The sequence below is a fragment of the Bos indicus genome, chromosome 15 (assembly GCF_029378745.1).
Source record: "Bos indicus isolate NIAB-ARS_2022 breed Sahiwal x Tharparkar chromosome 15, NIAB-ARS_B.indTharparkar_mat_pri_1.0, whole genome shotgun sequence".
NCBI lineage: Eukaryota > Metazoa > Chordata > Mammalia > Artiodactyla > Bovidae > Bos > Bos indicus.
Genome location: NC_091774.1, coordinates 55,916,523 through 55,938,136, shown reverse-complemented (window position 1 = coordinate 55,938,136; position 21,614 = coordinate 55,916,523). Strand labels below are relative to the sequence as shown.

The window sequence follows — 21,614 nt, the reverse complement described above, 5'->3', positions numbered from 1 at the left end:
TTCAAATCAAAACCACAATTAGATACCACTTTATACCCAGTAGGAGGCTGTAATAAAAGTGACAGAAATTGGAATTTTAATACATCGATGGTGGATATGTAAAATGGTGTAATTGCTTTTAGCACACAGTCTAGCAGTTACTCAAAATGTTAAACATAGTTACCATATGGCTCAGCAACTCCACTCTAAACATGTCCCCACAGAAAACTTGTACATGCGGACTCATAGTAGCATTATTATAATAGCTCCAAACTATAAACAATCCGAACGCCTATCAACTGATGAATGGATGAATAAAATGTGGTATATCCATATACATCTTTGAACTGCCAAAATGATTTGTTAATAAAAAGCAAAGACTGATGCATGCTACAACATGGATGAACTGTAAACCTATCCTAAGGGAAAGAAACCAGTCACAAAGACCACATATTTTATTCTATTCCATGAAATGTTCAGAAGAGACACAGAAGTAGAATGGTGGCTGCCTAGGGTTGGAAGTCTTACAGGAACAGGGTGTGACTACAAATGAGTACAGGGTTTCTTTACGGGCAACGAAAACATTCTAAAACTGACTGTGGTGATAGTTGCATAATTAGTTGAATTTTTTTAAAAAAAAGACATTGAATTGTATTTTAAATGGGTCAGTTGTATGGTTTGTGAATTGTATCTCAGTAAATTGTTGTTTATTTTTTAAGATACAGGACTTAAAAAGTTTCTACTCTGTTACTGGCAATTTTGTAGGCAGTGGCAGGGGGTGGGGGGGTGGGTGGTATTTTGACTATTAAAATATTCTTGGAATTTAAATTCTTAATTCCAAGAAGAATTAAGAAAATAAAAAAGCATTTTCTCCTCATGTGTCATATACATTGAACTGTATGTTAAAGAAAGAGACGTGAATTTAAGCCGCTGGATAAACTGGCACCGATCCCTTCTAAATAGCTCTGCACTGTGGGCCCCATGAGTAGTCAGGTCTTACAGAAAGACTATGTCCCTGGCAGAACAGAAATTTCCAACTGTTTTTGGAAGGAGAAGCTACTTTTACTTTCTATGAAGTCTTAAAAGTAAACTGAGAAAAAAGAGAGTTAATAGGATAGAAAGAAGAGAGGTCATGAAATCTCCAGGATCTAATCCTAGTTCTTCTACTGAATTCCTGATCTCAGGGGTCTTATATGTAAAAGGCAGATAACTGTCCATGTCTTATTCACCTCATAGATTGTTATAAGGCCCACATTAAAAAGGAAAAAAGAAGAAGAAACAAAGCGGGCTATTGTTAGATCTGTCCTCAGAAGATTTGATCTTGAATTCTGTTTGTCAGTTTCTTAAAGATAGACCTGGTCAATGTACTTCACAGAGTATGAAATTCTCCAAGCCAGGCTTCAGCAATATGTGAACCGTGAATTTCCTGATGTTCAAGCTGGTTTTAGAAAAGGAAGAGGAACCAGAGATCAAATTGCCAACATCTGCTATATCATGGAAAAAGCAAGAGAGTTCCAGAAAAACATCTATTTCTGCTTTATTGACTATGACAAAGCCTTTGACTGTGTGGGTCACAATAAACTGTGGAAAATTCTGAAAGAGATGGGAATACCAGACCACCTGACCTGCCTCTTGAGAAATTTGTATGCAGGTCAGGAAGCAACAGTTAGAACTGGACATGGCACAACAGACTGGTTCCAAATAGGAAAAGGAGTATGTCAAGGCTGTATATTGTCACCCTGCTTATTTAACTTATATGCAGAGTACATCATGAGAAACGCTGGACTGGAAGAAATACAAGCTGGAATCAAGATTGCCAGGAGAAATATCAATAACCTCAGATATGCAGATGACACCACCCTTATGGCAGAAAGTGAAGAGGAACTCAAAAGCCTCTTGATGAAAGTGAAAGTGGAGAGTGAAAAAGTTGGCTTAAAGCTCAACATTCAGAAAACGAAGATCATGGCATCCGGTCCCATCACTTCATGGGAAATAGATGGGTAAACAGTGGAAACAGTGTCAGACTTTATTTTTCTGGGTTCCAAAATCTCTGCAGATGGTGACTGCAGCCATGAAATTAAAAAATGCTTACTCCTTGTAAGGAAAGTTATGACCAACCTAGACAGCATATTCAAAAGCAGAGACATTACTTTGCCAACAAAGGTTCATCTAGTCAAGGCTATGGTTTTTCCTGTGGTCATGTATGGATGTGAGAGTTGGACTGTGAAGAAGGCTGAGCACCGAAGAATTGATGCTTTTGAACTGTGGTGCTGGAGAAGACTCTTGAGAGTCCCTTGGACTGCAAGGAGATCCAACCAGTCCATTCTGAAGGAGATCAGCCCTGGGATTTCTTTGGAAGGAATGATGCTAAAGCTGAAACTCCAGTACTTTGGCCACCTCATGCGAACAGTTGACTCATTGGAAAAGACTGATGCTGGGAAGGATTGGGGGCAGAAGGAGAAGGGGATGAGAGAGGATGAGATGGCTGGATGGCATCACTGACTCGATGGATGTGAGTCTGGGTGAACTCTGGGAGTTGGTGATGGACAGGGAGGCCTGGCGTGCTGCGATTCATGGGGTCGCAAAGAGTCGGACACGACTGAGCGACTGATCTGATCTGATCTGAGTATGAAATGAGAATCACACGTGTAAGTATACCAAATACCATTGAAGTCAATACAAGTGTATATTATGGTTAGTATTTGTAAACTACACCCACACTCTTAAGTTTCCTTGGACATTCAAGAAAGAAGAGAAGAAGCCTGGCTTTAAGAAAACCCAAAAGCAAAAGCAACAGAGGAGAATCCACTGAGAGCTGCCGATCTGATGACTTGTACTGCACATATTACTGGAATTCCAAATTTGAGGTCTCTTATATAATGTTTCTACACTTGGAGAACTGACAAATGTGCCTTGGTTTATCAGACTATGAGCAACTGAGGTTTCTGGGACAGTGGTTCTCAACATTTTTGCTCTCAAGATCCCTTTACTCTCTTAAAATTGAGGACCTCCAAAAGCTTTTGTTTAAATAGGTCCATATACAAATATTTACTATATTAAAAGTTAAAATTGAAAAAGCATTTAAATATTTATTAATTCACTTTAATAAAATAAATTATTTGTTAATATAAATAACACTTTTAATGAAAAACAAGCATAATTTCAAAGAAAGAAATTTAGTGAGATGAGTGACATCATGTTACATTTTTGCAAGTCTCTTGCAATGCCTGCCTTAACAGAAGACAGCTGCATTCTCATATATCCTTCTGCATTCATTTTGTTACCACATGTTGTTTCATGAGAAAATGTAATTTGGCGAGAAAGGAGAATTTTAACAGCCTTTTCCAGACAACTGTAGATATTCTTCTCTGATACTATCTCCATACTTAACAAGTAGTAGTTTTTTAAAGGTTAGGAAGGCAATGGCACCCCACTCCAGTATTCTTGCCTGGAAAATCCCATGGGCAGAGGAGCCTGGTAGGCTGCAGTCCATGGGGTCGCTAAGAGTCGGACACGGCTGAGCGACTTCACTTTCACTTTTCACTTTCATCCATTGGAGGAGGAAATGGCAACCCACTCCAGTGTTCTTGCCTGGAGATTCCCAGGGACGGTGGGGCCTGGTGGGGTCGCACAGAGTCAGACACGACTGAAGCGACTTAGCAGCAGCAGCAGCAGCAGCAATATAGAATCTGAAGCCTTATCAATATACTTTTTGCATCTGTTAAATAAAATCCATTAGGCTTTTTGCACTGTGAAGAGATCTTCACCTGTCCATGACTTCAGAGCAACATACACTGGTCATTTTGAAAATACTGGCTCATTGAGTTATATAGATTTTCAAAGCTTATACGTTTATTATAAAATATTTCAAAATCTCATCCGTTAAGTATTGCTACCAACTTCACCAAAAACATCTTTAAGAAATGGGAAGCTGTCAATGTTATGGTGGCAAATGCAAGTTTCCCAACATACTATTTTCATTCAAAATCTTGAATTTCAACATCAGTTAATTTCCTTTGAAACGCTCACCTCATTCATTTTTGAAAACAATGTCTGCCAAATACCTAAGTCTGTACAGTTGGCTGTTTATTAGACAATCTTTCAAAATATTGCTCCATGAAAAAAATCAGCTAGTTTAGTTAGCAACTCAATTGTACAAGTGTTTTATGCCTATTTCCCTTTCTATCACACAGAATATTTTAAAAATATGTACTCAAGGGTCAACATTTAATACAATAAAACTTTTACTGCTTTATCAAGGACATTCTTGACATTACTTCTTCAACTATTCCTTCTTTATTTTGTATTGGCAATTTCTGTCTTCATTTGATCACTCACATTACCATATAAATATGCCTTGATATTTCCCATCTTAAAAAAAGAAAACACACCAAAAAGGTTCCACATCCCTCCAAAACCAAATTAAAAAAAAGAAAATAAAAAAATCTCCCTTTAACATACAATCTTTTCCAATTATGAACCCATCTATCTCACTTCAAAAAAACACCTCAGAAGGGCTTTCTACAATCAGTGTCACTTCCTCACTTCCTATTCACTCTTCTACTCCTCTAATGAAAATGCTCTTGTCAATGACTTCTATGTTTCCAAGTCCACTGGATACTTCATCTCATAGGAGGATTTCATATAGATGATTACTCTTTCTTTCCAGAAATTCTCTTAGTTACCAAATTATTACTTTCTCCTGGTTTTCCCTCTATCCAACTGGCCATTCCTCTCAGTCTTTGCTGTTTCATCTTCCTCTAAACTTCTAAATCAGAATTCCCAGGGCTAAATCCCTCTGTACGCTTCTGTCTGTACCTGTCTCTCTCTTTGGAGCTAGCGCTGCACTCTCTTCCTGGTTGATCACACTGGTACCATGAATTTAGACATCACCTTTATATTGATGATGACCAAATCTGTACATCTAGTACTAATTCCCACCCTAAGTTCCAGACTCATATATCCTGTTGCTTACTTCAGGACTCTACTTGGCTTTCTAAAAGGCAACTCAAGTTAAACATTTCCAAAGTAGAACTTTTGGTTCTCCCAAACCCTGACTCCTGGACCCTTCTCCATCTCAATAAACAGCATTTTCATAGTCTAGCTGCTCACATACAAAACCTAGGAGTCATTCTCGATTATTCCTTTTCTCCAGTCTCCCACATTTAATCTATTAGTTCACCTCCCATAATATATTGGGATATATAATATTACATTAGTTTCAGGTATATAACACAGTGATTCAGTGTATGTATATATTGTGTAATGATCACGGCAATAAGTCAACATCCATCACCACACATAGTAGCAAACTTTTTTTTTCCCTGTGGTGAAAATTATTAAGATATGCCCTCCCAACAACTTTCAAATATACAGTATGGTATCAACTGTAGTCAACATGCTCTATTATACATTACATCCCCAGGACTGACTGACTTTATAACTGCAAGTTGGTAGCTTTTGACAACCTTCACCCAGTTCTGCCACTTCCTACCCTCACCTGTGACAACCACCACATAATATGTTCTTTTTATCTATGAATTTGGGCTTTTTTTGTTGTTGTTGTTAATTCAGATTTCATGTACAAGTGAGATCACATGCTATTTATTTCATTTAGCATAATACCCTCAAGGTCAATCCATGTTGTTGCAAATGGCAGGATTTCCTTCTTTTCATAGCTGAATAATATTCTAGTGTGTGTGTGTGAATGTGTGTACACATACCACATTTTATCCAGTCATCCACTGATGGACACAAGTAATTTCCATGTCTTATTTTAAATGGGCTCCCCTGGTGGCTCAGATGATAAAGAATCTGTCCACAATGCAGGAGACCCAGGTTTGATCCCTGGGTTCGGAAGATACCCTGGAGAAGGGCATGGCAACCCATTCCAGTATTCTTGCCTGGAGAATCCCATGGGCAGAGGAGCTATTTTAAATAATGCTGCAGTAAACATGAGGGGGAATAGATTTTCAGGTTAGTGTTTTCATTTTCTTTGGACAAATACCCCAAAGTGGAAATGCTGGATCAAATGCTGCCCTTTTCACTGTGCAGGGTGATGACAAGGGTCACTTGGATAATTAATATATATATGTATATTATAGACTGTAAAGCTCTCCAAAAAATATTATAATTTTTGATTTACTACTCTGGGAACTAAAAGCAAACTACTGTGCTATACACAAATACTAATATAATGTCCTTATAAACTTACTGACAATTATGGCAGGAGCTGGTTTCTTAAACCATGTTAATTACACTGTACCTCAATTTTGCCAGGTCCATTTCTATAGTGTTAAAGGCTGCCCAAGAGGGAAGACTATTTCCAACCAAAGGGGCTGGCACTTGAAAAATATTAGTAAATGGTGTTAAAAACAAGGCACTTTGCGTTATTCACTTTTAACACCAACCCTGCACACACACACCCCTTTAGACAGCAGTGACAGGAAGAGGGCAGGCAGGCCTTACCAACCCTCTCAGCTCTTCAAACAACACTTGAGGATTTCTACTTGAAGGCCTGTCTTTCTAAGCTTGGGCTTTCAAAACTTGGGCTGGAACGATCCCAAATACTGAAGTAACAAATATTACTATATTCTGTCATTTCCTCTACCAAAAAAAGTGATTTTACTACTACTTCTGGTTGTGATGAAAGGTCCTATTGACTATTCAAACCCTCAACCAAGTTATGGATGCAGTATTAAATGACTTCACTCCTTTTTCTCTGGCACTTTAACACATGCCAGTGCTTTCATCCACCTCCACCAACGTGGCTTATAAATTACTGAGGTGGGGTCATTTTAATAGTATGATTTGTTCACATCTCTAGAGATGGGGTATAAGTGAGACTGGCTGAGAAGACAAACTCCCCTTTGACAACATAAAATTGGTGTATGTATGTATGTGTGTGTATATATATATATAAAATTAACCTTCACAAGTTGGAAGTATCTTATTAATATAATACCTGGTTAGGAGCCATAATAATTATGGTTCTATGAATTCTTAAAAGCTGAAATGTAAGGAAGTGATAGTAGTAAGGCTAAAGACAAAATGGCGTTAACGTGAAAAAAGTTGAAGGTCACAAATTTGTTGAAAGTTTCTTTCTAAACGTTCAGAAGAGGCCTCATGAATGAACTATGAAACCTAAGAAAGTCTGTTTATAAGAAGTTTATTGTCGTCTCCTTTTAAAACTGCCATAACAGTGATGAAAAAACACTAGAGAGCAAGATACTTGCTCCCTATGGAATCAGAGTGGTTAACCCATTAAACACACACACAAATGTACTACTCTCTGAATCTCAGAGTATAAAGTTGTAGAAGATACAAAATTAGTAGAAATGATCCATTTTTTAAACAGAGAAATAAAACCAGCTCAGCATACTTGTGGCTTTAGTTCAGTTAAGGATAAAATTAGAAGTGCTCTAAAGTGAGGCCCAAACAGTGCTGGAACAGAGTCTGATGAAGAGGGCTGGCTGTCCCCAGTTTTCCACTGCACCTAGTCAGCCTCCCTCTTGGTCTTGTTCTCAAAGGAGGCTGTTCTTAGCACCCCCTTTATACCTCACTTTGCCATTCCTATTGGACCTGAGAAGAATTAAGTGTGTGTGTGTGTGTACATGCGTGCATGTGTGCGTGCACATGTGTGTGTTTGAAGCTGGGATTTATGAGGAAATCCAGGCATTTCAGCCCTAGCCTTAATTAGGAGTAGGTTTCACCTGGAAACTTCTAAAAGACTCTTGACTCAGGCCTTACACGTTTAAGGCAAAAAACAGAAAAGAGGGCAAAGAGAGAAGAACCTCTGAACTCAGATCAGAATTTAATTCTGCTAAATGAGGACAACCTTCCTGACATCCTGACTCCCAGACTCTGGACCCCAGTGTCCACATGCTCTTTTCCACCTTGGCTGACTTCCCTGGAGGTGCTCTCTAATTTACTTAGATCTCTTCTCCCTTAATGCATCCTTAGTCTGGCCACTGCTTGACAGTTTTCATCTAAGCACTACCTTCTCTATGGTATGACAGCTGTCATTAGTCATGTGAGCTACACAGACTTGAAATTAAGGTCCTGTTTCTTAGACCAAGATATTCTTCTGCCAAAACTGGAGGGAGGGAAAGCTTCAGTTGTGGGAAGAATGGCACATGGAAAGATGAGTCATGGGCTAGAGGCTGTGAGCAAGGCTGCTTGCGTCTGGAATGAAGAACACGAGTTGGATGGCAGTAACAGTAAAAGCAGTGTGAGTGTGAGGTTATAAGCAAATGATTAATCGATGACTGAAAACTAGAAATCTGATTCAGTATTGGAAAAGTTAAGAGTCTAATAAAAACCAAATTAAAAAAAACAAACAACATTAAACTGAAGTTAGATGACAGGAAGAAAGGCAAAGGAGACACCATAGGGAAGAATAATTCTAGATCCACGAGAAATGAATATGGGAATCGTTCAGTGAGTCTTTAGAATCATATGGATAAAATGCAACTCAGCTCATAAAAACAAAAACATCATAAAACTTATTGCTTCTATATAAAAGAAAGGTCTGAGGATACAGCTGATAATGTCTTTAAATAACAGCCAAACAGTGGGATCTCTTCCATGTGACAGTCCAACTGGAAGGATGTCTGAATAAAAACAAGGCACTGAAGCTGATCTTACTCTACAATCAGAAAATTTATGGCATGTTACCTCTTGAAGTAGAGCCATGTGTGCTAAGGAAATGTGGTATATTTGTTTCAGGAAAATGCAAACGCAAGCATCTGATAGCCTTTCTATGGCATATGGAAAGATATTAAGTGAGATATGAACGGGTATGACATTGGAAGAGCCACAAAAACCCAAGATGGGCTGCAAGGACCATGTGCTTGGACTTTTCTTTGGGGCCTTGGATAACAGGTGAGGAGACTGTTAGGGACTTGCCAAAGTCACTAAACTTTTATTCCATAAACAACTCCCTATGCAAAATGAGTTCCTAGAAGTGGTCTAAGAGAAGAAAGTTATGTGAGAAGAAAGCTATTACCAGTCAAGCTGCAGAGGCATGAGGTTATAAAGCCCACACATTCAGTTACAACCTACTAGCAAGTAACAATTCAGTAAAAGGCTTCTGAGTGTAGCAGGAGGAATCCAATTTGTACCCACTGCTTCTCTGTAGTATTTATAATGGCACAGAAAAATACTGTGGCCAAAAAAGAACTGTGTATTATCATTGTAACTAGTTAAATAAAAGAGTACACTGTAGGGAGCAACCTAGATGTCCATCAGCAGATGAATGGATAAGAAAGGTGTGGTACATATACACAATGGAGTATTACTCAGCCATTAAAAAGAATGCATTTGAATCAGTTCTAATGAGGTGGATGAAACTGGAACCTATTATACAGAGTGAAGTAAACCAGAAAGAAAAACACCAACACAGTATGCTGCTGCTAAGTCGCATCAGTCGTGTCTGACTCTGTGTGACTCCATAGATGGCAGCCCACCAGGCTCCTCTGTCCTTGGGATTCTCCAGGCAAGAACACTGGAGTGGGTTGCCATTTCCTTCTCCAATGCATGAAAGTGAAAAGTGAAAGTGAAGTCACTCAGTCGTGTCTGACTCTTAGTGACTCCATGGACTGTAGCCTACCAGGCTCCTCCATCCTTGGGATTTCCCAGGCAAGACTGCTGGAGTAGGGTGCCATTGCCTTCTCTGCCAATACAGTATACTAATGCATGTATATGGAATTTAGAAAGATGGTAATGATAACCCTGTATGCGAGACAGCAAAAGAGACACAGATGTATAGAACAGTCTTTTGGATTCTGTGGGAGAGGGAGAGGGTGGGATGATTTGGGAGAATGGCATTGAAACACGTATAATATCATATATGAAACGAATCGCCAGTCCAGGTTTGATGCAGGATACAGGATGCCTGGGGCTGGTGCACTGGGATGACCCAGAGGGATGGTATGGGGAGGGAGGTGGGCGGGGGGATCAGGATGGGGAACACATGTACACCTGTGGCGGATTCATTTTGATGTATGGCAAAACCAATACAATATTATAAAGTAATTAGCCTCCAATTAAAATAAATAAATTTATATTAAAAAAAATTAAAAAAAAGAGTACACTGTAGAACTTATTCATAAAGAGAGTTAGTAATCCAAGAAAGCAGGCTGCCATGTGCCAAGTAGGAGATGAGCACAGAAGGGTTACTTACCTGTGCTATATTTTTGTTCAGAAGATACACACCGTAATCAAACTGCAACTTCTCTCCTCCTTTTGGGTATAATGGAAACCTAAAAAAGGTAAAGCAGGGTCAGAAGTTTTCCAAAATTGGACTAAAGCAACTCCAGGTGGTTGACAAAGGTGGAAGCGTCTTGGATACAGCATAAATATCTGTAAATTTGGACTAAGCTACTTACACAGTCACTGCAACCTATTATCTTAATATCTTCATAACATTAGGCAGATCAGGATGATGGCAGTTTTGTTTCAAAGGAAGAATTGAGTAAGTCTCTTGCAACAAGGGACTAATAAATAAGATAGTGATCCACCAATCTCAAGGAGCTGAGGCCCCTATGTCTCATATTTATGTAGTATAAACTTACCACCCTAAGATTAAGATCCTAGAATTTTTTTCCTTTAACTCTTTGGATCTGACACCTCAACTTCTATTAAATTAAGAAAAAAAAAATCACACTTGAAAGCAATATATAAGCTTTCTGTTTCTTCTGAGGTGGTTAGTCAAATCAACAGCACCAGTGAGCAAAAATTCATCAAAAATTCATTTACACGTGTATGGAGTGCCATTTGGATGTTACTTCTTCAAGGCAATGTACTCATGCCATAGTGTTCTTCTAAAGCTTTCCATTTGAACCTGACTCACTGAGGCGACAAAGGCGTGAGATCTATAGATCATTATATAGGTGAGGAGTTATTTTAGGGAGTAAGTTTCCTTCACTATTTTCCTTTTTCCACTCCTACAAATGAAGAAGAAAAGGTTAGCATGTATCTATGTTCTATCATATTTTTTCCTGATTCTCCAGACAAATCATACATTTTAACCTCTGCAATAGATTTCTTTACAGACAGATCAATCACAACTTAAATACGGTCAAGAAGAAACTTTACTGTCCTTAGTTTTGCAATATATGATTATTTTAATCTTACAGAAATAAATAAATTACTAGATAGTTTTAATTTCAATTGTGGTTTAACTGTCTGAGAAAAAGATACATTCCATAATGCTTGAAGGATATATTGTTTTCTAGGGAAAATAAAAGAAAGGAAACAGAATTTAAAGCCTTATATTAAATTCTCAAGTTGCTGATATCATAGTGTCCAAAAGGTAAATTCGCTGCACTATAAAATTATAGGCGCTGGGGAGCGAGCCAGGTCATGAACTGTCTTTATGTTCTGCAGTGGAACACCAAATGCTTCATACACCCATCAAGAAGATGTAGCTTTGTATTTAATTGGAGCTATAAAAAAATAAAGTAGGACATATGGCTTGGCCCTAAATTGAAATGCATTCAAAATGATAGCAAAGCAAAGTCAGGATAAGCAAAGTGTAACACACCAGGCTTTTACAGGGTATCTGGGAATCATTCAAATTTGTATGGAATAGCTTGCAAAGAAACTACCTAATTGAAAGGATATACCAGCACAGGGGTATTTTGAAGAAATCTACTAGAGTCTTCAAGCTCTATACTGTATAGCTGTTATTCTATAAATCACTACATGTAGACCATCTGCACAGCTCTCCAAACCCACAATATATCTGCACTTTCAAGTTATAAATGCAGAAACTGTTTCAAATGTTGGAAAATAAATTGAATTAAGCATACACTGAAAACCAAGCCTCTAAATCCTGAAAAATGGATGTTATAACATTGACATTATTACTTCATTGGGATTTCTTCATAGAAAGAGAGAGCCCCAAGGTGTGCATGTACCATTAAAACAAATCTAAAGAGTGAGTAGAGCCAAAGATTCAAATAGGGAAATTTTAAGACAGAACAACTATTAGGACAGAGTTCACATCTTATATTGCTTTCAAATTCTTAAAAGGTCATGTCATGTTGAACTACCACATAGTACATGGATTTATAGACCTACTAACAAGCAATCCAGGAAAATGAAATCCATCTAAAAGGGTAAAATCTATTACCATCAGGACATAAGATACAAATCAAAGGCATTTTAATTCAATATACATAGAGAATCTCACTAGCAAACTGCAGGTTTAGACAGGAATGTGGTCATTTAAGTACAACAAGAAAAATGCTCTTAGCACAAGTAGAACTCACTTAAGGGAATATTACATGAAATAACTAGAGGAACAACTATATATTTTCTATTATTATACCTTTACAAAAAATGCAATTAAAACGAACAATTTTAAATTCTTTTTCAATTTAAATTATATTGCCAAGTTGTATAAAAATTCACTGATTCTACATGGCAAAAATCAGTGAATCAGAAAGCAATGAATAGATTATCTGTGAAGATGGCTTAGCACTCTTTAGTACATAGTAATTTCAGTGTGAATGGAGAATTATGACATAAGTACCATAAAGCTAATTTGCTTCCAGGCTGTATTAACAGAAACAGAGCAGATAACCAGGGGACATGCTAGTGTCAACCACTTTGTACTGGCTCAGACTACATTGACTATTATTTTCGGTTCTGGGAGTTAAAATTTCTTTTTACAAGTATACAGATAAATAACTGGGAACCTTTCTAAAAGGTTATGTTTCTTACAGGTTTTTTAATAATCTCATTTGACTATATAAAGCATGCAGTGAAGTAGGGTGGTCCAGTGATTTTGTTATTTAAAAAAAACTGTCCTGCCTCAGTCACCTACTTAGTGGAAGAGATATGACCTCAGCATTGGGTCTTCAGTTATATATTCAGTATTCTTTCTCTGGGTCCTTTAGAGAAGAATACCCAGGATGACTGGAAGAACAAGAGACATAGGAGTTTTGAGAGAAATGGTTGAAGGAACCAGTGGTGTTTAGCCTGGAGGACAGAAGTCTCATGGATGACAAATGAAGGACTTTCAGAGAGAATAGGGGTTGGTTTGTTCTCATGGCTTCAAGCAGGAAAATCCAAAGTAAATGGTTAAAAAGTTACAGGAAAATCGATGTCACCACAGAATTAGTTAAAACCTAAACCATCTTGAGTAGAGGCAGCAATTAGAGGCTGAGCAACAAATAATAATCATATGATGAGCTGCAGCGGCTCTGGTGGAAGTGGCCAGGGAGCCTGGTCCCTGCTGACTCCACGTTCCCCTTGTTGCTGCTGGAAGTGGCTCAGAACCACCCAATGTTGGTGGACCTCCAAAATGGGGAGATGTACAGTGGGCACCCGGTGAGCTGCAACAACTGGATGGATATCAACTTGCAGTGAGGCGATGTGTACGTCCAGGAACAGGGACAAATTATGGTGGGTGCCTGAGTGCTGTATCCACAGCAGCACCGTCAACTCCCTGACGAGATCATCGACATGATCAAGGGGGAGGTGGTGCCAAGGGCTGTGGCAGCAGTGGCTTCAGCAGCAGAAGGGCCCTGGCAAGGGGGCCGCTGGGCGAGGCGGGATCCCAGGCACTGGCAGAGATCAGCCGGAAAAGCAGAGAGGCAGGCAAACAGTGAGCCAACTCTCTGTTCTCCGGAGACTGAGCCACCATCACTGAGCTTCTGCTCCCACCCCCAAGGCTGCTTTTCTACTCTCCAGGTTATGAGTCTTTTTAGAACAAAAAGAGGCAGGTGTTGTGAGTGGACCCCCAACCTGTCATCTGTGATCTTCCTCCTCTTTTGTTAGCTAGGAGTTCTACAGATGGGCTTCCCTTGTGGCTCACGTCCTCCTGCAATGCAGGAGACCTGGATTCAACCCCTGGGTTGGGAAGATCCCCTGGAGAAGGGAAGGGCTCCCCACTTCAGTATTCTGTCCTGAAGAATTACATGGACTGTATAGTCCTTGGGGTGTCAAAGAGTCAGACATGACTGAGTGACTTTTATTAAGCACAGAAATGTTATTCTGTGCTTCTGGTTTTGTGAAGTTATAGCCTAACTTGATTTCTGGAAGAATCTGTATTTAATGCATCTTTAAGGCCTCACTCTTGTTTTAAGGTCAGGCATTTTCCAAACAGGTTTGTTTTGTATTTTGTGGTATATGCCTGCGTGGTGAACAGCTGGGAGGTTTTTATTTTAAGCTGTTTGCATTGAGACTGACAGACCAGAGAATTTCTTGAACACAAACCCCAAAACTGCCTTTTCAAAATTAACCCAGGCAAACCTTTGCCTCAGAGGCTGCTGTGAGGGACGATGTTGGGCCCTGTCCCTTTGCTTCCTCTCTCCTTCTGTGTAATAAAAATAAAAACAAAAACAAATACAGCTACAAAAAATACTAACTATGCATTCAGAGGCCTGGGGTGGCTGAATGGTGGCTGCCAAACATGTCCGTATCTGGAAACCCACAACCTGTGAATGCAACATTATTTGGAAAAAGGGTAAAAATCTTGGGATTAGAGTATCTTTGATTATCCACTTGGGCCCTAAATCCAGTAACTGTCCTTCTAAGGGACATACAGAGGAGGGACATAGAGAAAAGGAGACGGTCATATGAAGACGGAGGCAGAGATGTGAGTTACACAGTTACAGGCCCAGGAATGCCTGGAGCCAGAAGCTGGAGAAGGCAAGGAAAGAGTCTCCCCTAGAGCTTTCTGTGCCCTGATTTCAGACTTCTGGCCTCCAGAACTATGAGAGAATAAATATCTGCTACTTTAAGTCACCAAGTCTGTGATAATTTGTTACAGCAGCCCTAGAAATTAACACAGGGGGGAATCAAACACTGGATGACCCACTGCACTTGATGAGATAAAATATCTCATTCATCTCCAAGATCCTGTAGTTCTGAATATGCCAAACTAAATATATTGACTATAACTTCACATTTCCTTCCAGAACTGAGAATATATTTCAAGAGTATAATGAAATAGGGTCATCATGATAGGCATCAGCTAAGCCTGCAAAGAAGACCTACTGAAGTGTCAGCAAATGAAATGTGAGAAAAACAGATTCCTATGTATGTGCTGAAAGTAGGAACATTTTTAAAATTTATATATACACATAAATTTTATATGATATATATTCAAATTACTTTATGTGTACATGTATATTAAGAATATGCTGCACTCAATTTGGAAAAAATTATGAAATAAATTTATTTTGAATCTTTTTTTCTAAAAGATACAATTATATTAAGCCTTTTCCTCTCCTCCCCAAGCCAGACATTTCTAAAAAGGATTCCACATGGGTTATAGTTTCTCAGCTTTACCTTTGGAGTTCCACAGCCATGTCTGGCTCTTTGATGGCTCTGTTGAGGATGAAGATATGGCTATGGTTAATTCCAAACCTTTATTGTGCATATTAAGGTCACTTCTGCTCATTGTATGTATAGAAAATGTGACATGTCCTCAATATGTTCCAAGGTCAACAGTTTTCTTCAAACTCAACTTACTTTCTCCCATCTAGGTCAGTATCCCCTACAACTTTCTTCAGTTACTCAGGCATTTGATTTTTATTCCTTTTTGCATTTTATGTATGCAGTTCAACAGGTCCACAAGTCATTTTCTTTGTGTGTGTGAAACAGTCTCATCTCTCTGTTCTCATCACCACTCTGGAAAGTTCTTAGTGGTTGTGTGCACTACAGGATGTTTAGCACCATCCCTGTCCTCTACTCACTGGATAAGGTATTATTATTTTCCTTAAGTAACTTTTTATCATGTCAGTGAGTAGCCCTGCTTCCTAATTCGTTATTGTTGTAAATGTCAACTCCTCTGCCTCAGTTTCAAGGCCTCAGTGATCTGACTTGTTGCAGGATTTATTTGCAACTTTATCCTGTTCAAGTGTGTTCCCCACAGTCTCATGAACACACCAAGCTCCTTTCTTTCTACCTTTGCTAACTTCCTGGAAATGCTCGTCTCTCTCTTTCCTTCCACCTGGCAGAGTAAAAGAGACTATTATATCTGGTCATGACTAATAAAAGGAAAATGTTTTTCTGCTGAGTTTTATCACTAAAGTTTTATGCATAACTCACTGCAAGTTGGTGATAATACAGAAGAACTGTAAGTTGAGCCAGAGGCACACAAGATGGAAAAGGGCTAGAGAAGGTGAGGGAAAAGGAGGAGGAGACAAAGTGAGCAAGGTGATGGGTCCAGATCAAACCAGGTCTCACAGGACAGAGTAAGGACTTTGGTTTTTACTCTGAATGAGAGGGGAAGCTCTGAAGGTTCTGAAAAGATGAGTTTCTCTCAGAGAAGTAAGTTCATTTGTACCCTTTTTTTTTAGATTCGACATATAAGAAATATCATATGATATTTGTCTTTCTGTGTCTGACTTACTTCACTCAGTATGACAATCTCTAGATCCATCCATGTTGCTACAAATGGCATTATTTTCTTTTTTTATGGTTGAGTAATACTCCATTTTATATATGCACCACGTCTTCTTTATCCATTCCTCTGCTGATGGACATTTAGGTTGCTTCCATGTCCTGGCTATTGTAAACAGTGCTGCAGTAAACATTGGGATACATGTGTCTTTTGGAATTATGATTTTCTCTAGGTATATGCCCAGGATGGACTGCTGGGTCCTGTGGTGATGGTCTTGGTTAGGGTTCCAGTAGTCAAGAGGAACATATATGAAAAGACTTGAGCCACAATTTGTGGGCAGAACGCAAGAACTTTGTGACTGATGGTTGTGACCGTGGTGAAGAGAGAGGGGTCAAAGATGACACTTTGGTTTCTCAGTCGAGTGACTTAGGCAGATAGTGGTGTCTATGAACTGAGACAGGGAAGGCTGAAGAGAAGCAGGTAATACATACTATTCATGTGTACAACATATATGATAAATTTCACATAAAATGTTATTATACATAAAATTATGAGAGAAATTTGGGGTAAAAATATCAATTCTCCTTTCAGTTGTGTGCTCAGTTGTGTCCACTTCTTTGCAACCACACGGACTGTAGCCCACCAGGCTTCTCTGTCCATGGGATTCTCCAGGCAAGAATACTAGAGTGGGTTGCCATGGCCTCCTCCATTAAAAAAAAAAAAATCAATTAAAGAATTACAGAAAAACTTAAATGGAAGCTAAAGTCACAGGTATGAATGAGATGGCCTAAAGAAATCATGGAGAACAGGGTTGTTTCAGAGGCTTAAGAATATCAACAAGAGATGAAAAATAAAAAAGGGCCTGAGAAAGACTGCTCAGAAGGATTTTGGGGAAAACCAGGTATCTCACCAGAAAAGCACAAAAAAAGTGTTAATTTCAGAAGGAAGATATCATCAGTAGTCAAATGCTGCTGACGGTTCAAGCCAAACAGACATGAAAACACGTCTATTGGATGTAATTACATGAATTCACTGGTAGGTAGCTTTGGTAATATGGTAAAGACAAGTTTAAATGAAGCAGTGGGAGATGAAGAAAGACTGGTGTAAGCTCAGGGGTGATGAGGTGAGGAAATGGAGATGATGTAAAGTTTGGCACAAAGAGAGGAGAGCTCAGTAACTAGAATGACATGGTCAAGCATAGCAGGATGCCCTGAGAAGGTGAGAGGGGACGGGCTCTCCATCCTACAGGTGGGGAGGGCCCAGGAGGAGGATTTGCCCAGGATAGCAGGTGGGCCAACTCTTCCCTTACAATAGGAAGAATGAAAGAAAGTGATCACCAGAACGGCTAACGCATTCAACAATTTCCCACTGCACTCACACTGTGAGCCAGGTTGGTGATGACAACGGAGCTTCAAGTACAGTGGAGCACACAGACATTGCTCACATAACCGCACCACCAAAGAAGGAAAGGAATACTATTCTGGGAAAGAGGTGGACAAGGACTGAGAGAGTCAGGGAAGACTTCTGAGAGAAAGTGATGTTTTAGCTGAGACCTCAAAGATGAGTAGGAACTAAGGGAAAGAATGTTTAAAGGAAGCAGCATATACAAAGAAGCCACCGCAGGGGAACACGTGCTGCTACATGGAATTGAAAGAAGGCCAGTGCAGTTCATCTGAGGGGAGTTCTGGCAAGAGAGGAAGTTAAAGCTGGATAGGAAGGTGGATTATGCAAAGGTCTCAAGACCATGTCAGGTCACAGTCTGATTTTTTTTCCCCCTAAGAAAAATAAGAAACCATGGAAGGATTTCAAACAAAGGTGTAACCTGCTCACATTTTCATTTGATGCGTTCCTTCTTTAATCAACTCTTTCTCCTTGAACTTTACTGACAACGACGGATTAACATTTTGAAAAAAATATGCTGACTGCAAGTGGAGGATGGTTTGGAGAAGGTGAGAGACTCTCCTGTGGCAGTGACCTTGGTGAGAGATCATGGGCGCTTGGACGAATGTGGCAATGTTAGACATGGAAAAAAGGAGACTAATTTGGAAGATGTTTAAGAGATAAATCATAAAAATTTGGTTATGGTTTGGACGTGAAAGGTGATAAAGAAAGAGAGATCATAAATAACTCAATGTTTTGTTTTGCATGAAAGTTTGATCAAATGGAAGAACAAGTTGAACAAAGAAATGTAATAGAACTGCTGAGCACTAATGAGAGCCCAGAAGTGGTCATTAATCTCGAGTTTATAATGAAACTCTTGTGTAACTCTCTACTCATCTGCTTGCATGCAGCAGGTAGAGAGAAAATGGACAGCAAGGCTATAAGAATGATAAGAAGTCACAGTGGGGCAAGACAAGGTTGTTACTAAAATAATGGGCCATGTAATGTAAACTGGTCATGAGAAACGCTGGGCTGGATGAAGCACAAGCTGGAATCAAGATTGCCAGGAGAAAGATCAATAACCTCAGATATGCAGATGATACCACCCTTATGGCAGAAAGTGAAGAAGAACTAAAGAGCCTCCTGATGAAAGTGAAAGAGGAGAGTGAAAAAGTTGGCCTAAAGCTCAACATTCAGAAAACTAAGATCATGGCATCTGGTCCCATCACTTCATGGCAAATAGATGGGGAAACAGTGGAAATACTGTCAGACTTTATTTTTGGGGGCTCCAAAATCACTGCAGATGGTGACCGCAGCCATGAAATTAAAAGACGCTTACTCCTTGGAAGGAAAGTTATGACCAACCCAGACGGCATATTCAAGAACAGAGACATTATTTTGCCAACAAAGGTCCATCTAGTCAAGGCTATGGTTTTTCCAATGGTCATGTATAGATGAGAGAGTTGGACTGTGAAGAAAGCTGAGTGCCAAAGAATTGATGCTTTTGAACTGTGGTGTTTGAGAAGACTGTTGAGAGTCCCTTGGACTGCAAGGAGATCCAACCAGTCCATCCTAAAGGAGATCAGTCCTGAGTATTCATTGGAAGGACTGATGTTGAAGCTGAAACTCCAATACTTTGGCCACTTGATGCGACAAGCTGACTCATTTGAAAAGACCCTGATGCTGGGAAAGATTGAGGGCAGGAGGAGAAGGGAACGACAGAAGACAAGATGGTTGGATGGCATCACTGACTCAATGGACATGAGTTTGGGTAAACCCTGGGAGTTGGTGATGGACATGGAGGCCTGGGGTGCTATAGTCCATGGGGTTGCAAAGAGGCAGATGCGACTGAGAGACTGAACTGAACTGAATGTAACTGGATAAAGAGGACGTGTCTGGAGGTCACCAAGAAGAACAATGAACAGGAGGCTAACATACAGGCTGAACAAGCCAAGGCAGTCATCAGAGAGCAAGATGCTAGAATCAGATTCTGAATATGGACTGACAGAATGATGACCTGATTCAGAGTAGAACCATGGGAGTAAATAAAAACGATGGGACGCAAGAGGTTGCCGGTGCCAAAGATCAAGCAAATGAAAGGCCAAAGTGTTGGATGAATCATCTGTGTGTTAACGTCATCCATCATAACAAGCTTTTCAATACAAAGAAAAACTGTTTCTCTTTCCTATGTTATCTGTGTACTTTGTTTCTCTGTTGCCAAAACACATGATGAGTAATGGGGTTATAACAGAGACTGGCAGGGGAAAAGAGCATGTCTCAAAGGAATAGGTTTTTGTATGTTTGCCTTGCCAACCGGGTAAAGAGGTTAGAATCTAGAAAAAGCAATGTGGAGCATGAAAACCCCAATCTCATGTCCTGAATCTGAATATACCTACTAGCATATAAGAAAATTAACAGCTACCAGTGGGTACCCATGGGGTCTTCAGAATATCAGATTCAGTTAGGGTAAGAGATACGCAGAATTCCCTGAGAAGAGAGCCTAAAGACACAGGATTTTACAAATGCACTTTAGAGGAAGCAGCTGGGGGACTAGATGGCTGGCTCAGGGTCAACAAAGTAGTGGGCATTTTGAAGGAAATGGAGACGATTACAAAAGGTTTACAAGTATTTTGATGGAAGGTTGAGGTATTCCCATTTGGTAGCTTCTATTTTCTTTATAAAGTCGGAAATGAGATGCTTTATCAAGAATGAAAGGGAAAACTGCAGATGGGTAAACACAAGAAGAGGCTTGAGACAGTCAGATAGAAAAACCAGATATCTAGGATGTATCAGTCCAACTGAAATAGACGACTCTGAATTTACAGTGCTCCAATCTTTCCAACTGTTTGATTTCTTTTTCCTGTAGGTAAGTGGGTTAAGGATGATGGAGTAAGAATATTTAGGATACTGAAAAGAGACAAACTATAAGCCTGAAGCTACTAGGTTAACGACAGTGGCCTAACAAGGGCAGGATGATGGAGGCAGTCTATAAGAAGGTGCATAAATCTCAATAGGCTTTTAAAATGACAATAGATTAAAAACAACAAATTAATGCCAGTGATAAAATAATCCTCCGGAGGCGGGGTAGGGGGCGCGGGCGGGCGGAATCTTTTGTTGGTCTAAGTTCTAAATAATTGCTGAAGTGACTGTTTGATTTCAATATAAATGCAATCCTCAAATTAGGATGTCTTCATTATGCATACGCTAATATTAAACTTTATATCAACATGAAAGTTAATCTGAAGGACTACTTCTAAGCTTGCTCTGGACACAGTCTGTGTCCCCAGACTGTCTGGTATTACATATTCCCATGCTTAAACAGTAGCTTCAAAATAAACAATGATATAGCAATGTGCAATTTTCTTAGTTCTGAACTATTTTTTTTCCTGGTGTAGTTATATAAGGTTCAGTTCAGTTCACAGTTCAGTCGCTCAGTCGTGTCCAACTCGAAGGTTATCCAGATACAAAAACATTTACAAGCAGCCTTGAACAAGGTACAGTAAAACACAAACCTTTAAAATTGCTCCCTAAAGATGGGTACACAGAAATCGGGTTCAAAAGAAAAAGTAAATACATATATATATGTATTTTTTTTTCAATAAAAGAAAATTTTCTGCTTTTCTTTTTTGGCTATTATCATCTGTGTCATTTCATGGTTGTTACTGAAAATAATTTTATCATATAGAGAAAAGGGTATTGAAAATGATCCATCCTGGGCCTTCCCTGATGGTCCAGTAGTTAAGACTTCTCCTTTCAACTCAAGTAGTGCCAGTTCAGTCCCTGGTCAGGGAGCTTAGACTCCACGTGCCTCCAGCCAAAAAACCAAAACCAAAACAGAAGCAATATTGCAACAAATTCAGTAAAGATTTAAAAAATGGTCCACATTAAAAAAAAA

At 39.3% G+C, this 21,614-nt stretch overlaps 1 protein-coding gene and 1 pseudogene across 3 annotated transcripts in view; one reads left to right on the top strand and one right to left on the bottom strand.

Moving 5' to 3' along the window:
• The window catches only part of UVRAG (UV radiation resistance associated), a 328,846-nt gene that overhangs the window by 71,135 nt on the left and 236,097 nt on the right, over window positions 1-21,614 (bottom strand). For all 3 annotated transcript variants that reach the window (XM_070803925.1, XM_019975249.2, XM_070803924.1), the window contains one exon: window positions 10,163-10,241. In XM_070803925.1, the coding sequence (XP_070660026.1) occupies window positions 10,163-10,241 (79 nt within the window). The remainder of the gene's footprint in view (window positions 1-10,162; window positions 10,242-21,614) is intronic.
• Window positions 13,243-13,639, top strand: LOC109568756 (U6 snRNA-associated Sm-like protein LSm4 pseudogene; annotated as a pseudogene).